General features: G+C 35.5%; 1 protein-coding gene across 2 annotated transcripts in view; it reads right to left on the bottom strand.

Moving 5' to 3' along the window:
- Positions 1-18,495, bottom strand: part of rcl1 (RNA terminal phosphate cyclase-like 1) — a 44,748-nt gene extending 26,253 nt beyond the window's left edge. The window contains exons 1-8 of one of the 2 annotated variants that reach the window (XR_009827133.1): positions 18,478-18,495; positions 16,444-16,640; positions 13,160-13,231; positions 11,250-11,425; positions 7,422-7,496; positions 7,218-7,342; positions 6,896-7,021; positions 1,401-1,557 (exon numbers count right to left, since the gene is read on the bottom strand). Coding sequence is in view for 1 of the 2 variants with exons in the window: in XM_062057460.1 (XP_061913444.1) it covers positions 1,401-1,557; positions 6,896-7,021; positions 7,218-7,342; positions 7,422-7,496; positions 11,250-11,425; positions 13,160-13,231; positions 16,444-16,573 (861 nt within the window). In the remaining variant the exon portion in view is untranslated. The remainder of the gene's footprint in view (positions 1-1,400; positions 1,558-6,895; positions 7,022-7,217; positions 7,343-7,421; positions 7,497-11,249; positions 11,426-13,159; positions 13,232-16,443; positions 16,641-18,477) is intronic. The other variant, XM_062057460.1, reaches the window with a different exon arrangement.
- Between the last annotated feature and the right edge of the window lie 23 nt (positions 18,496-18,518).

Genomic DNA, 18,518 nt, shown 5'->3' with positions numbered 1-18,518 from the left:
AGGTCAGTTTTGTAGCTTCTGTAACGAGCTAAACTGCTTTCAGATGTGTGAACATGATTGCACAAGGGTTTTCTAATCATCAATGAGCCTTCTGAGCCAATTCGCAAACACATTGTACCATTAGAACACTGGAGTGATAGTTGCTGGAAATGGGCCTCTATACACCTATGTAGATATTGCACCAAAAACCAGACATTTGCAGCTAGAATAGTCATTTACCACATAAGCAATGTATAGAGTGTATGTCTTTAAAGTTAAGACTAGTTTAAAGTTATCTTCATTGAAAAATAAGGACATTTTAATGTGACCCCAAACTTTTGAACGGTAGTATGTATATATATATATATATATATATATATATATATATATATATATATATATATATATATATATATATATATATATATATATATATATATATATATATATATATATATATATATATATATATATATATATATATATATATATATATATATATATATATATATACTGGCAGTGTGTATATAAAACATATTACATATTGTTATGAAGGTGTCTGTTACTACATTTTTTATATACTTGCAGTGTGCATATTGTACATATTACATAATGTTATGAAGGTGTCTGTTACTACAATATATATGTATACTAGGAGTGTGTATATAAAACATATTATATATTGTTATGAAGGTGTTTATTACTACATTTTATATACATACTTGTAGTGTGTATATTTTACATATTACATATTGTTATGATGGTGTCTGTTACTACATTATATATATACTTGCAGTGTGTATACAAAACATTTTACATATTGTTATGAAGGTGTATGTTACTACATTATATATATATACTTGCAGTTTGTATATTGTACATATTACATATTGTTATGAAGGTGTCTGTTACTACATTATATATATGCTTGCAGTGTGTATATAAAACATATTACATATTGTTATGAAGGTATCTGTTACTACATTATAAATATATATACTAGCAGTGTGTATATAAAACATATTACATATTGGTATGAAGGTGTGTATTACTACATTTTATATATATATACTTGCAGTGTGCATATTGTATATTATACATATTGTTATGAAGGTGTCTGTTACTACATTATATATATACTTGCATTGTGTATATAAAATGTTGATGGAGGGTTTGGAAGTTGTTTTAGAGACTTTGAAGGCTACAACGGTAACTTCCATTAGCCGCATCTTTCAAGCATTTTTTTATCTTTAAAATTGTATAAAAAAATAAAAATAGACTTGTGTTTTAGTTCCTCATAATGATTGTGAACGATAGGCAACATTCCAAAAAAGTGCAGTTCCCACTTAAGAGCCAAACAGAAGGCCCACTCGTTATGGTGCACGACAACCCCAAAACATGAATGTCGCAGCAATACTTACCCGATGTACTTCCTCCAGCAGCAGCTTGGCACAGTTGCGTCCGAGGTCCTCAGGCAAAACGGGGTCTCCTTGTCCCTGCGGCGTGGACGCCATCTCGGCGCTGAGAAAAACACCTTCCAGAGTCTCCGCTACCAGCGTCACACCGAAACCAGGCGACCTGCGGGAAAGCCAGGTTTCAGAAATGAGTGCAGTGGAATTATACCGCGCGGCTGGCGACAACAACCAAGTAGCCCCACTGGACATCTTCTGCAAACATGCAATATTGTGGCGTTTATGAACAACTACCAGCATAGTATTCACAGTCATTCAGGCTGTCATTTCTTTAAGAAATTAACTGGCAATTAAAAAGAGCCACTCAGTATTATGAAACAGTAAGTGTATGCTCCTTTTTACTGGAGACACAACGTACATAGTTGAATATTAGTAAGAGAACGAGCTCAGTGCAGAATAACGCCACCATTTCTTTCGCACTGTGATTGAGTGTGCATGCAGATGAGTGAAAAAAAGAGAAGATGTTTGAGATGTCATCATGGTTGCGACTTTTAATTTGACACAGCACTAGTATGCCTGATCTATAACACGAAATCTGCTGATACACGCAGAGTAATCCATCCATCCATCCAAAGACATGCACCTGGGGATAGGTTGATTGGCAACACTAAATTGGCCCTAGTGTGTGGATGTGAGTGTGAATGTTGTCTGTCTATCTGTGTTGGCCCTGCGATGAGGTGGCGACTTGTCCAGGGTGTACCCCGCCTTCCGCCCGATTGTAGCTGAGATAGGCTCCAGCGCCCCCCGCGACCCCGAAGGGAATAAGCGGTAGAAAATGGATGGATGGATGGACACGCAGAGTAATATCAGGAAAATCGACATAAATGTAAGTGAAATGTAGTCATTGTGAGGAGAAGGAACATTTGTTTGGCAAAATAATGTGTCCCGCAGCGCTCATTTATCCCCAAACTAAATGTCGAGACGGCCGCTTGGAACAGCGACTAAATTAGCAAGAACAATCCATACACACACATCCCATCTGCTCGTGTTGTTGTGAACGACATCATCCATGTACAGTGTTTCCCATAAACTGCCAAGATACCTGTGGCGGTGGGGGCGTGGCTATGGGCATGGTCACCATGACATCATCGAGTAATTTGCATAATTTACTACAATGATATGATTTTCTCTAAAAAGGCTCAAAAAATGTATACTTACTAATTAATAATAACAGTTTTGTTTTAAACGTCCATCCATCCATCCAACAATATAATTACAACACTTTATGTACATATTTATATACAGACTTGAACAATAAGTTATTCACTGAAATATATTTATTAATTGTGGTTCTTACAAAAAATATATCTTATAAAATATAAAAGCTAAAATGTCTCTTAAAGCTCTGCCCCTTTAATTAGTGCATACTAAATAATTTAACTTTAGCCTACTACTACAACCATATTATTTACCAGCAACATAAAGTGAAACAGAGGCAGAGGTGTCCTGCCACAGTCAGTAACAAATAAACAGAAAACAGTAGTGCTCAAATACAAATAAGGCAACAAGAGAAGTATCCTACACTTCTCTTTTGTAAAGTAAATCTGAACAGCCTATATGGGCATCTACATCAACTATATGATTTGCCTGAGAAGCTGGACAGGACAAAAAAATAAAAATAAATAAATAAAAAAAATATATATATTATTTTTTATTTATTTGTGGCGGACGTAATTCTTTCGTGGCGGACCGCCACAAATAAATGAATGTGTGGGAAACACTGATGTAAGATCAATGTACAGACAGTCTTCTCTTTTTTTAGCAGCCTCAAATGAGTCACCTCTTTACTCGTCAAGCGGAGAACAACAGTGCAGCACAATTTAGCCCTTCACAATAACAGCGCGGTGCGCCACAACCGGTCTGACTGCGCTAACAAAATAAAGGTTTCAAAAAAGTACCTTGCACAAGCATAATGTACTTAAAGCACTTATTGACACATTGACACAATTATTATGCTTTGACCTAAAATACTGGTGACAATTGTCCAAATATGTATTGCACCAATAAACGTGAGGATTTATTATTTATTATGTGACGACGGCTCAGTGGCCTCGTGGTTAGAGTGTCCGCCCTAAGATGGGTAGGTCGTGAGTTCAAACCCCGGCCGAGTCATACCAAAGACTATAAAAATGGGACCCATTACCTCCATGCTTGGCACTCAGCATCAAGGGTTGGAATTGGGGGTTAAATCACCAAAAATGATTCCCGAGCATAGCCACCGCTGCTGCTCACTGCTCCCCTCACCTCCCAGGGGGTGATCTAGGGCATGGGTCACCACAAATTTCCCCACACCCAGTGTGTGTGTGACAATCATTGGTACTTTAACTTTAATATGACTGTAAGGTGTATGGCTCTGTAATAAGGCTGAAACGACGCGTCGACGTAGTCGACATCATCGGTTATGTAAATACGTCGACGCCGTTTTTGTGCGTCGACGCATCGCATAATTACGTCACACTACCGTCATGGCGGAGCGCAAAGCAGAATGTGCGAGCAAGGGGAAAAACGCACGCCAAAAGTCGTCAAAAGTGTGAGAGTATTTCAATACACAGCCTAATAATGTTGTTGTATGCACACTGTGTCGAGCGTAAATGGCCTATCATAGCAGCACAACGGCTATGAACGAACATTTGAAAAGAAAACCATCAACCATCAACTAGTCAATCGTCCGCGTTAGCATACGTTGTCATCATTACACAAAAACATGAATGTGTCATCTGTATCTGCTAGGGGTGTAACGGTATGTGTTTTGTATTGAACCGTTTCGGTACGGGGCTTTCGGTTCGGTACGGGGGTGTACCGAACGAGTTTCTGAGCTAAAGCTAACTTTAGCTGCTAAAGTCTTAACAACTTGCTTTGCTCCTCTGCCTCTGTCTCAGCACGCAACATTGTCCCACCCATACAACCATCTGATTGGTACACACACAGCATTGTCCCACCCACACAACCATCTGATTGGTACACACGAAGCATTATCAGCCAATCAGCAGTGCGTATTCATAGCGCATGTAGTCAGCGCTTCAGCGTGGAGCAGATAGGTGTTTAGCAGGTGAGCATCAGGCAGCGGACTCTCCCCAAATGATAATAAACACCTCCCAGTCAAATACTAGTAACATCACTATGAGCCCGTTGACCTACTAGAAACTTAAACTGCAGCTCAGCTCGCTCGCAGTCCTGGTTTGAGGTGAAGGCTAATTACCTCTCAGTTCCAGCCACATCGACCCCTTCTGAGCGCCTATTTTCAGCTGCTGGGAATATTGTAAACAAGAAAAGAAGCAAAGCAAGTAGACATGCTAACCTTTCTTCATTACAACTGTTAGTCACTCACTGGAATGAGTAGAATTGGTTATTGTGTACTGTGTTGGACTGGATGTTTATTTTGCACATTTTAAAAGCAATACTTGATGTTTACAGTGCTCCAGAATATTTAGATTGGCACTTTTTTGTATTGGATGTTTATCTTTATTTTTGCACATTTTAGCAAATAAGCAATACTTTCACTTTTGTTGAAATGTTTACACTGTTGTTACAGAATATTTCGTTTTGCACTTTTTTGTATTGGATGTTTATCTTTATTTTTGCACATTTTATAGCAAAATAAGCAATACTTTTACCGTAATTTCCGGACTATAAGCCGCACCCGACTATAAGCCGCACCAGCTAAATCTAGGGGAAAATACAGATTGCTCCATATATAAGCCGCACCCGACTATAAGCCGCAGGGTTTTGATGTGTAATTACCGTAGTATATAGGGGTTCCTACTACCACAGAGGGGATTGTCGGGACAGAGATGACTGTTTGGGAACGCAAAGCGTCCCATTTATTAACAATAAATCTTTCAATCATTCAATCAAACTTTCACATCTTTGACATGGCGAACAGCATTCGTGCAGAGTACAAATAATACGACGGTGCAAAGTAATACAAAGTGCTCGCCTGTACGTTAAAATAACCAGCCTACCGGTATATGAAAAGTCAGTCTTTAATCATTGTGTCATCGTCTTCCTCCTGCGTACTAAAACCACCGAAATCCTCTTCGTCGGTGTCGGAGAACAACAGGCCGCAAATAAGCCGCACCCTTGTATAAGCCGCAGGGACCAGAACGAGGGGAAAAAGTAGCGGCTTATAGTCCGGAAATTACGGTACTTTTGAAATGCTTATACTATCGCAGAATATTAAGATTTGCACTGGATGTTTACTTTTATATTTGCACATTAAAAAGCAAATAAGCTACTTTTAATTTTGTTAAATGTTAAAAGTTTTAAATGTTTACATTGTTACAGAATATTTTGTCATGTTGTTGTCAATGTTGACTGAGTGGCCATACTTTTTTTTTTGTAAATAAAAGCCATGCTTTTTGAAAAAACTGGCCTACTTTTATTTTTTCATCTTCATTTTAAATAAAATAAAATAAAAAATAATCGGTAAAAGGAAAAATAATCTATAGATGACTCGAAAAAAATAATCTATAGATTTACCGATTAATCGAAAAAATAATTTATAGATTAATCGATAGAAAAATAATCGTTAGCTGCAGCCTTACTCTGTAATTAGGGAAAACGTAAAGTTAGCTAAAAAGTTAGCACTTTATTGTTAGCATGCTAAAGTTAGCATGCTAACAGTTAACCTCTTAAGGCCCACGCTGTTTGTTTACATGCTTTTTTTATGTCTCTTTGCTATTTGGGCTTATTGGACCCTAATTAGAATAAAAACTTTAACTAAAATTTATTAGACATAAAAAGCACACACTATGGTGGTAAAATAAGTGTAAAAGGTAAAAAACTGAATTAAAAGCAAAACGAAAAAACTGAATGTTATTGTTTTTTATATTGCTATTCATTAGATGTATTGTTATTGCTATTATTAGTTTACTTGTTGTGGTTTATTCGTCACTAATTTATATGCAGGTTTTTTTTAAACTGTATTTAAAGTTGAGTTTTGCTCATACAATAAACACTCATGTCTTCAAATTAATAAATAATTTAGTAATTAATCGTGATTACAATATTAATACAAATAATTATTTTTTGCCATAATCGTCCAGCCCTAATAAGTATACTTTCATACTCGGTATCGCTGATACCATCCTGAATCTTACTCGGTATCGAATTGGAAAGAAAATCTGTGGTATCGCACATCACTAGTGGCTATTTATTTCTTGTTTATACAGTATTGGTTATAGGTGTTTATGTGTACTTTGAGTACATTCAACAATACCACCAGAATTGAGATAATTTTTGTATAAATATCTCCTCAATGCCTCCATGACGACCCTGCTATGAGAATGCGGCTGGCATGGAGTTCTATGGGAACATTTTGACGCTGGTCTGTGCGACGCCACCCAGTGGTGAGAGCAGGTATTACAGTTTCATCAAGCTATTGACTAAACTATGATGGAATGTGGAAAGAGAAACCCATGATGCAGTCCTGTGATGAGACTCACTTGCCAGAGTGGACTCCTTTCATGTGGTCCGTGTGGATGTAGATGTCCGGAATGAACTGGTTCAGGACCCCTCGGGCCGACTCCACAATCCTGTTTGCCATCTGAGGGGAAACTCTGACTGAATATCTAGTTGAGACTAGTCAAGGCATATAATGCATATACTGCTTTGTGACCCAGACCGCTCTGGTTGCAGTATCCCAGATAAAGAAGAGAATACTGTTGATGTGATCTGGCCTGGGTGACACGGTCTTGATCCCAGACTTTAAATTCTCTTCATCAAGTCTCACACAAGTGCTGATGATGCACATTTCCAGAAGGATACGCCACACCTCGGATTCTTTTGATCTTCCCTGGCTCTGTGAGCTGCACGGGCTTGATGATCCTCCTGACAGGGCACGTAAAGACCACCTCCCCGCCGCCGCCGGGTGCCATTCCTCTCTTCAACACCTGAGGGCGCAGAGACAAGAGAGTCAGGCCGTCCGTGTGTGACGTATTAAAAGTGCAACGTGATATCCTGGGTGCCCACCTTAAGGTCCAAGCCCTCGCCATCGATGCCAAACTTCTTCATCACAGGAAGAGCTGTGGACTTCAGCATATCCACCTGCAGGGGGCAGCAACAGCCTTCACTGTTTCCATGACAACACACATCCTAGCTAACCCGGGTGTCCACAGTGAGGCCCGGGGGCCATTTGTGGCGCAAAGCTAATTTTTTTTACGGCCAAAAGTTGCCATGTTGACTATTAACAAAAAGCTGGCATGCAGGCTTTTTTCTTCTTTAAAACTGTCATTGCTGAAAAAATAATAATGTCTCAAAATCAATGTTGTTATGAATTATTGACATATTCAAGGTCAAATAATTCACATCAAATATTCCATTTTACAATATTTGGGGAGGAAAATATTGCATATTTTGTGTGTTTTCAGGAAGAAGAAAAACATGTTTTCTTTGACAAAAAAGGCATGAAACAAAAATAAACCCCATGAAAAATAAAATCTTAAAATCAACGGATAGATTTGAAGTTGATCTAGAGCAGGCATGTTAAACTCGTTTTCATTGAGGGCCACAGAGGGCGGCCTGTAACAGCAATTAATACACACGCGCGCGCACAGACACACACACATATACATATATATGTGTGTATATATATATACAAATATATATATATACATACATACATACATACATACACACACACACACATATATATATATATATACACATACACACACACATATATATATACACATACATACATACATACATACATACATATATACACATATATATATTAGGGGTGTAACGGTACACAAACATTTCGGTTCGGTACATACCTCGGTTTAGAGGCCACGGTTCGGTTAATTTTCGGTACAGTAAGAAAACACCAAAATGTACATTTTTGGGTTATTTGTTTACCAAATTTGCAAAACCTTCCACCAAAAATATTTTTCTTAGTGGAATATTTGATGTGAAGTAATGGGAACCTTGGATAGGTCAATAATTCATAATAATATTGATTTTGATTCAATATTATGTTTTGAGCAATGACAGTTTGTAAGAAAAAAAAAAGTTGTTTTATTAGTCAACATTGCAACTTTTTCTAAATTACATTTAAGCTTTAAGCTTTTTTATTTCACTTTTGTTATGTTTTAGTTTATTTTAATAGTATTTTTAGAATGTGCCGTGGGCCTTTAAAACATTAGCTGTGGGCCGCAAATGGCTTCCGGGGCACACTTTTGACACCCCTGCTATAGGCAAGGCAAGGCAAGGCAAGGCAAGGCAAGGCAAGGCAAGGCAAGGCAAGGCAAGGCAAGGCAAGGCAAGGCAAGGCAAGGCAAGGCAAGGCAAGGCAAGGCAAGGCAACTTTATTTGTATAGCGCTTTTCATACACAAGGCAGACTCAAAGTGCTTCACAGACAACAAAGTGAAATGAAAGAAAATAAAAGCAAAATTAAAATGCAGACAATAAAAATAAAAACAGTGCAGACGTTAAAAGATTAAAAGATTTAGCTGAAAGCTAAGGTGAACATAAAAGTCTTCAGTCTAGTTTTAAAAGTAGTCCGAGTTGGGGAAAGTCTGACATCTTCAGGAAGTTTATTCCAGCTATTTGTTCCATAGTGACTGAATGATGCTCTCCCTTGATTTGAGTTTACTCTTGGAACCGCTAACAGATTGTCTCAGAAGATCTTAGGGATCTAGAGGGCTTATATAGTGGGAGCATATCAGTAATATACTTCGGCCCTAGACCATGTAGTGATTTATATGTGAGCAGGAGGATTTTGAAATCAATTCTCTGATGTACAGGGAGCCAATGTAAGGATTTAAGAATTGGTGTAATGTGCTCACATTTTTTTGGTCTTTGTTAGATAATAAAAAATTAAATCTGATAAAACTATGGATAAAACCCTAGACCATGTAGTGATTTATATGTGAGCAGGAGGATTTTGAAATCAATTCTCTGATGTACAGTGAGCCAATGTAAGGATTTAAGAATTGGTGTAATGTGCTCACATTTTTTTTGGTCTTTGTTAGATAATAAAAAATTAAATCTGATAAAACTATGGATAAAAAGCAGAGCCTGGCGACGCATGCGCGTTTATCATAACTCTCTCTGTCTCTGCCCCTCCCTCACCAATGCTGCTGCTGCACGCACAATTTGTTTTGTTTTTAACCCCTTCTTAACCCTGAACGCACATTGAAAATACACGCAACTCTAACTCAAAATGCCGGACATTTGAGGCATTTAAGAAACTCCGCCCTGACAGTTCCGCAAAAGAGGACATGTCCGGTAAAAAGAGGACGTATGGTCAGTCTATCATAGCCCATGCTGCTAGCATGCCGTGTGTTGTGCCTCTGTGTGCATTGTTTACACAACGTGCGTTACGCTACTTAATATGTCCGCGTGGGAACTCGTTCGGTACACCTCCGAACACACACACACACACCTACACACACACACACACACACACACACACACACACAAGGGTTGTACGGTATACCGGAACTAAAAAAGTACTGCGATACTAATTGATTGAAATCGATACTAAACTGCCTTTGAAAAGTACCGGTACCGTTCTTTCATGTTCGGCGGTGACTACAGAGCCGAGGCGCATGACGTTGAGTGAGTCAAAACGCACACACAAAGTGCATAAAAGCAATAACATCTTGGAGAGGAAGAATGTTAAAAAAGGACAATTCTGCTGGTTAATAAAGAGGGTGCGTGAAGAGCAATACGGAGGTAGTTGGCCTTCAAAACTAACGGTAAAAGTGACGCTTTAAACAAGGAAGCAAAGTGCTTAAAGTGTTGCTTTAAAACACGCTTCGCCAAATGTGGCGATTAGTATTAGCACCTTTGCTTCAAACTAGGGTTGTCCCGATTCCAATACCAAAATTTATATCGATATTTTTACAAATCAAGGGAACTACAAAAAATTCCTATTTTGTCCTTATTTTAACAGAAAATCTTACAATGCAATAAACATCCCTCCGGTACTCTTGTCTAGTTCTGTATATTGTACAGTATTTTGTATAGTGTTTTCTATATTGTACAGGATTGCTTATTATTTTTATTGGATAGTAGTCTATTCATTTTAATTCTTAGTTTTATCTTTATTACTTCTTGTGTAATTTATTTTTATCCCATATTTGTTCCCACTACAGCACCTTAAGTTGGAGTCCTTAATCTCGCTATATGCAAATATAATGACAATAAAGTCCATTCTATTCTAACATATGTTTTCTTATTGCACTCAAAGAACAATTTTAGAAGTTTAAAATTTTAACTAAAAGGGCATTAAACACATTGTGTTTTTCTTGTGGCACTCAAAGAACAATTTACAATTTTCCATAATCAAGAATTAGGTTAGAATATAGTAAAAAAAATAACTTGATTTACATCATATACATTTATTTATGATTTATGGTTGCCAATCCTGGTCTGTGCTTGAAGAAAAATACAATTATTAGTAAGTACTAAAAACAAAACTGTGGATAAATGTACCCAGATAAGCAATGTAGCAGGTCAAATAAATTTGTGTTAAAGATAAAACAAATTGTAGCAATTTGTTATCAAATTCAGTAATTTTCAAATATCAGGGATTTTTTTAATAGTCCACTTTCAAATTTGGGGTCAAAATATTGCATGTTTTGTGTTTTTGCCATAAAAAACAGGGTTGACTTTGACAAAATGGCATAAAACATCTAAAAGAAACTTTAACTTTATATTGACAGATAGAGCCAAAGTTGATCTCGAGATGTACTGTAAGCGTTGAATAAAATAACAACATATGACTTATTTTTAATATTTTTATGACTGAGACCCTCTTGTTGCTTTGAAGAACCAAAGTGTCGTCTTACCGTTGGGTCCGTGGGGTCATTGGTGACGCCCCTGAGGGTGGCCTTCAGAGGGGTCTTCATGAAGGGCGCGAGCATGAGCAGGGCCTCCAAGTAGTACCCTATGGAGCGCTGCAGGCTGCAGTCGTGTTCTATAGAGCCCCCGTAAAGTAACCCTGGCCTGTAGAATAACACTGTGCCTGAAAGAGAAAAAAGCCAAACAGTGTGCATAGAAGGCTATTTATCACTCCTTCCTACCATACTGAACTTCAGTACGACGCACGTTTGTATCATTTTAAATCTTTGTATTTCATAGGTGTCCCCAAGCAACTTTTTCCCTTCCGACAAGATACGGATATTGGCCGAAACCGACAATGATCCGATGCGATATAAGCAGGAGTCATACATAATTGTATTATTTTGTTGAGTGGAATGCTAGAAAATGTTTGATCACAATGGTAGACATGAATAACACTATTTATTATTAACCACCTGGAACGGACTTGGGCTGTCTTTAAGTTGAAGTGGAGTGGTAAGTGTGTTTTGAGTGACAAGCCGAATAATTCATGATGGTAAGCTCATGTAAAATATAGATCACAATTAACTACTTTCGCCATCAGTCACAACATCAAGACACTTAAAAATGGAATGATTACTTTTATGTTTTATTTTATTGTATATCTTATGTATTATTGATTTATTTATTTTACCTTATCTATTCATTTATTCATCTTTAATACATTTCGTTAGATTGAATCTATGTTTGCATATATTCATGTGTGTTTATATCTGTTATTGGCACTAGGGGACAATTACATTGGGATTTGAGTGGGTGCGTATTGTAATGATTGGGTTTATTATGTTATGTTATTATTGTAAAATGTGCAGACACCTCAACTTGTTGTTGCCATGATTCACTATGCTGTACTGTCTGCAAAATTCAATAAATAAAATTTGAGAAAAAAAATATGGAATGATTGACACCAGAAGCTTAAATAATCATGGACGGTTAATAATTAAGTGTCCAAAAATAAAAACTGTTTTTGTGAAAGAACGTCTTACGAGGCATTTTCATTAAGTATTATATAGATTACAAAATGAATGATGCGGACACGTTTGTTGCTGGATAAGCTTCTGCCTTGGAGACCTTGTGTGTGTAAGTAATATGCAAATATTTAATAATAATGTGCTGTTTTACGCTGCAATATTGTTTAAATAAGGACAATCCTTACGTATGTCACATTCAGTACATCCTAAGTAATATTACATGTCTTGCTTACACATTTTAATGGTCCAAATGTTTGTATTTTGTAATCTACAGCAAACAAAACTGACAAAACTCAGACAACGTTTTTCAAATGATTAAACATGTCCTTGATTACTTGCGAAAATGTAGCATTTCTTAAAGTATTCATATTATTTGTACATTTCCGGACAATTTTCCCAAATACATATTTAAAATCAGACTATGTATCCATAAATCACACATTTTTATGTAAAAAAAATAATGTGAACAATCCATCACCTAAGTACTAAAAACAAAACTGTGGGTAAATTTACCCAGATAAGCCATGTAGCAGGTAATACACATTTTGGTTAAAGATAAAACACAAATTGTAGCAATTTGTTACAAAATTTAGTCATTTTTAAATTTCAGGGATTTTTTTTAATAGTCCACTTAGAAATTTGGGGGTAAAATATTGCATATTTTGTGTTTTTGCCATTAAAAACAGGGTTGACTTTTACAAAATGGCATAAAACATTTAAAAGAAACTTTAACTTTATATTGACAGATATGTAGCATTTCTTAAAGTATTAATATAATTTGTACATTCCCAGACAATTTATCCAAATACATATTTAAATCAGACTATCTATCCATAAATCACACATTCTCATGTAAAAAAAAGAAAGAAAAGTGAACAATCCATCACCTGTCTGGTTTATTTCTATCGTGGAGCCATTGGTCACTTTGTCAAGAAGTCTGATGAAGCTGGCCTCAAAATCTTAAAAGCACAAAGAAAAGAACAAGTTATGAATAGTAAATAAACAATGTAAATATATACAATACATATATATGAACAGGGCTCGAATTCAATTATTAATCATGGCGGACTAACAACGTTAATATCGCTCCAAGGCTATCACCTCGGAGTATACTTAGTCAACAGAACTTCATGTTACACTAAGGGTGGTCATATAAACAATGCCAACACTGTCATAAATATGTGCCATATAGTGAGACCACACTAAACAGTGAAAATTACATTTCGGGACAATATTTGCACCGCAACACAACTCTTCCGAGACGCTACAGTCATTTCCCCTCGCTTCCCGCCGTGGATTTAAGAGCGCACTGCTGTTAGATGGAGACAATGGACAATATTGGAGACACTTGTCCCCACACTAAAGGTATACAGTGAAGGAGAAAAGCTATTCGATGTTACTTTTATTTTCTCAATACATCGTCCATCAGCTGCTGTGACTGAGAGTTAACGAGGTGAGGACACACGCTTTCACTCCTGTTTTTTTGTTGTTGTTGTTGGCCAAACTGTTGTACTGAACCACAAGGGGGCGTTACAGAATAACACATCTTGTTTATTAGACTGTATCTTCATTAGCCAAACTGCTTTGTGTTTTATTTTGATATCAAAAAGTAAACATGTTTTTTTTCACGTCACAAAGGTATTACTTTAAAAACCATTTGACACATAATTTTGTTAATGTTTTATTGTGCATAGTTAATTCCTACAGGACATAATTCTGCTCGAACTCTTAGGCCCTGTTTACACTGTCATAAACGTGTGCCATATCCAGGGTAGATCCCACCTAACCTTATCCGTGTCCACACACAACAATGCCACCGTTTAAGAACCCCTCCCCGCTCCATCCGCCGGCGCAACGCGACCAAATACGCATGCACGGAAAATGTGCACGTCATAGTCACCTCCAGTGTTGCTTTGTATGCAAGTTCTTAAATTGAATTTATCTGAACAATATCCAGCGTTGTGGTATTTCAATGAACTGGGATCCAGTGTGCTGTGGGGCCCTATTGTAGTGATCACACCTGAGACATCATAAATTAATCAAATCTTTATCGGACACGTAAACAATGTGATAAAGAACATTTACATCAATCAAACTAGGGATCTAGATATCTGGTCAGGACACTCCTCACTCTTTTGCCTTCATCTTCATTGTACATTCCTTTTTGGTGACTCAATATACTCTGGACCTAGACGTTGAGTCCACGACATACATAGTGGACAATAACTGATGCAGTCAGTCAGGTGCCCTTCTAACTTGCCTTAGTGCCCTAAAACATGAGCCCTCCTTTAAGGTAACACTTGCCTTGACCTTAAAAAGTCAAAATTTGAGGCATGTATGAATAAATATATCAAAAAAATTAAAAGTAAAAAAATATATTAAAAAAGTAATAAACCATCCATCCATTTTCTACCGCTTGTCCCTTTTGGGGTTGCGAGGGGTGCTGGAGCCTATCTCAGCTGCATTCGGGCGGAAGGCGGGGTACACCCTGGACAAGTCGCCACCTCATCGCAGGGTCAACACAGATAGACAGACAACATTCACACTCACCTCTATCAAAATGTAAAAATAGAGATAAAGGCATCAAGGAATAGAATAGAATGGACTTTATTGTCATTATATTTGCATATAACGAGATTAAGGACTCCAATTTAAGGTGCGGTAGTGGAAACAATAATAGCATAAAAATAATTCACATAAGTAATAAAGATAAAAAATAGAATTGAAATAAACAGAACAGACTACTATCCAATAAAAACAATAAGCAATCCTGTACAATAAACAAAGAACTGTACAATATACAGAACAAAACAAGAGTACTGGAGTAATAAAGAGCTAACAAAAAGCTGACAAGTTTATATTAATTATGAATTAAATAAAACGATATATGTGTGCATGCTTTGGAGCCCCTGCCTGGAAATAATGCTTGCCTTGGTGCCCTTCTAACTTGCCTTAGTGCCCTAAAACATGACCCCTCCTTTAAGGCAACAGTTGCCTTGACCTTAAAAAGTTAAAATTTGAGGCCTGTATGAATAAATATATCCCCCCAAAAAATGATTAAAAAAAATAAATTATAATAAATAATATAATAAAATCAGATAAATAAGATAATAAAATCAAATACAAAAATTAATAAAAAGTTAAAATTCGAGGCCTGTATGAATAAATATACCCCCGCCCCCAAAAAATTAAAACAATAATAAATAAATAAAATAAGATAATAAAACAAATAAATAAAATAAGATAATAAAATAAATGATAAATAAATCCATCCATCCATTTTCTACCGCTTGTCCCTTTTGGGGTCGCTGGAGCCTATCTCAGCTGCATTCGGGCGGAAGGCGGGGTCACCCTGGACAAGTCGCCACCTCATCGCAGGGCCAACACAGATAGACAACATTCACACTCACCTCTATCAAAATGTAAAAAATAGAGATAAAGGCATCATGGAATGACAAAAAGCTGACAAGTTTATATTAATAATGAATTTAAAAAAACTATATATGTATGAATGATTTGGAGCCCCTGCCTGGAAAGAAAATAATGCTTGCCTTGGTGCCCTTCTAACTTGCCTTAGTGCCCTAAAACATGAGCCCTCCTTAAGGCAACACTTGCCTTGACCTTAAGTTAAAATTTGAGGCCTGTATGAATAAATATATCAACAACAAAAAAATAAGTAAAAAAATAAAAATAAATAAAATACATTCATAAATAATAATATAATAATGTATATAATAAAAAATTGTTTTTATAAAAAGTTAAAATAATAATACTAATAAATAAATAAAATAATAAAATAAAGTAAATAACAAAAAATAAAAAGTAAAAATTCGAGGCCTGTATGAATAAATATATACCTAAATATGACTTGGCGTTACTTTCATGTATTAACGCACCATAACAAAACTATGAAAACATGACGTACAGTAGTAAGACATTAACCTATCCCACTTACTAAAAGCCTAATTTGTCTTCCTCAAATTTAAAACAGCATGAAAAGTAAATGAATACACAAAATAAGCTTGTTATTCTATTCCCAAAACAATTCCGGAGACTTAGTTGTTCTTTGACCGCCGTCGTGAATCTCACGCCAACTGCGTAGCAGCTAGCATGTTAGCATGTGGCTAACTGCGACGCCACATGTGGCTCTCTGACAACAACAACAACTCACCTCGCAGGCCCGGGTCATCCTCTTTGGACCTGATGTTGCGGATTTTCACACGCTTCCCACTCAGCGTGGACAAAACCAGGCGTTGCCTGAAGAAGTTGCAGCCGTCGTAGGCGAGCCCGTTACTGGCCATGTTGTTGTTTGGCTGCTCGCTTCGCGCCACGTGGGTACCACCAGGAAGTAACTGTGAGGAGGCGGGGCTACGGAACGTCACGATGGACAAAACAACATTGCGTTTATGTGTTTTTTTTTATTTTTTTGCTTTAAAGAATTGTTTTGGGTGAAAACTATGGAAGTAGAATTGTCTCACATCAACTTATATATATATCAATATGATATTAATACAAACAAATGTGATATACAAATAAATTTATAAATTGTATAAATAAACGCGTATTAGTAAATATATTTTTGAGATTTGAAAATATATACAAATAAAATTTATAAATATAAAAATGTGACATACAAATAAATCAAGAATTCGTATAAATAAACGCGTATTTGTAAATATATTTTTGAGATTGGAAAATATATACAAATAAAATGTATAAATATAAAAATGTGACCTAAAAATAAATCAAGAATTTGTATAAATAAAAACGTATTTGTAAATATATTTTTGAGATTTGAAAATATATACAAATAAAATATATAAATATAAAAATGTGACGTACAAATAAATCAAGAATTTGTATAAATAAACGCGTATTTGTAAATATATTTTTGAGATATGAAAATATATACAAATAAAATGTATAAATATAAAAATGTGACGTACGAATAAATCAAAAATTTGTATAAATAAATGTGTATTTTGTAAATATTTTTGAGATTTGAAAATATATACAAATAAAATGTATAAATATAAAAATGTGACCGACAAATAAATCAAGAATTTGTATAAATAAATGCGTATTTGTAAATATATTTTTGAGATTTGAAAATATATACAAATAAAACATATAAATATAAAAATGTGACCCACAAATAAATCAAGAATTTGATTAAATAAACGCGTATTTGTAAATATATTTTTGAGATTGGAAAATATATACATATAAAATGTATAAATATAAAAATGTGACGTACAAATAAATCAAGAATTTGTGCAAATAAACGCGTATTTGTAAATATATTTTTGAGATTTGAAAATACATACAAATAAAATGTATAAATATAAAAATGTGACGTACAATTAAATCAAGAATTTGTATAAACGCGTATGTGTAAATATATTTTTGAAATTTGAAAATATATACAAATATAATGTATAAATATAAAAATGTGACGTACAAATAAATCAATAATGTGTATAAATAAACGCGTATTTGTAAATATATTTTTGATATATGAAAATATATACAAATAAAACGTATAAATATAATAATGTGACGTACAATTAAATCAATAATTTGTATAAATAAACGTGTAGTTTGTAAATATATTTTTGAGATTTGAAAATATATACAAATAAACGGAGGACTACATTTTATTCTTTTAAAAACACAAATATTTACAAAAACTAATAGTTGTGCTTAAAATACACTTTTCTTTGCACCTTATTAAATACGATGGAAAAAAAACAACTTTTTTTTTAAACAATTCAAATAAATACAATGAATATAATAACTTTTTGACTTATGAACGTGCTTGTTGTCATGGCAGCCATTTCATTGAACGAAGCCCCAAAAAATGAGGCAGGTTTTCATTCCTCGAGTGTTTTTGCATATTAAAAATGTTTATTGTTGTTATGTTTATTGTTACAAACAAATGGATGGACGGAGGACAACAACGCCTAGCAACGACAGGGTGTCATTCTACTTCCGGCCTGCAGATGGCGGCACATGATTAAAAACAACAAGCGAACCTACTGGTAAACATTATCACATTTGCGTGATAATCCCTTTCCTAAGTTATTAATATGATATGAGGCACATCTAAATGAACTTATTGCTCATTTTTTTCGGTAACTATCACCATAACCGCCTAAATATCAAAAATACAAATAATTTGCGGAAATATCTTCTAATTACTTACGTAACAAAACAAACACTTGCCCGGGCCTGGAAAGGAATTGT

The sequence above is a fragment of the Entelurus aequoreus genome, linkage group LG08 (assembly GCF_033978785.1).
Source record: "Entelurus aequoreus isolate RoL-2023_Sb linkage group LG08, RoL_Eaeq_v1.1, whole genome shotgun sequence".
NCBI classification, from domain to species: domain Eukaryota; kingdom Metazoa; phylum Chordata; class Actinopteri; order Syngnathiformes; family Syngnathidae; genus Entelurus; species Entelurus aequoreus.
Note: the sequence above shows the minus strand (reverse complement) of the source record. Positions and strands in the feature narration are given on the sequence as shown.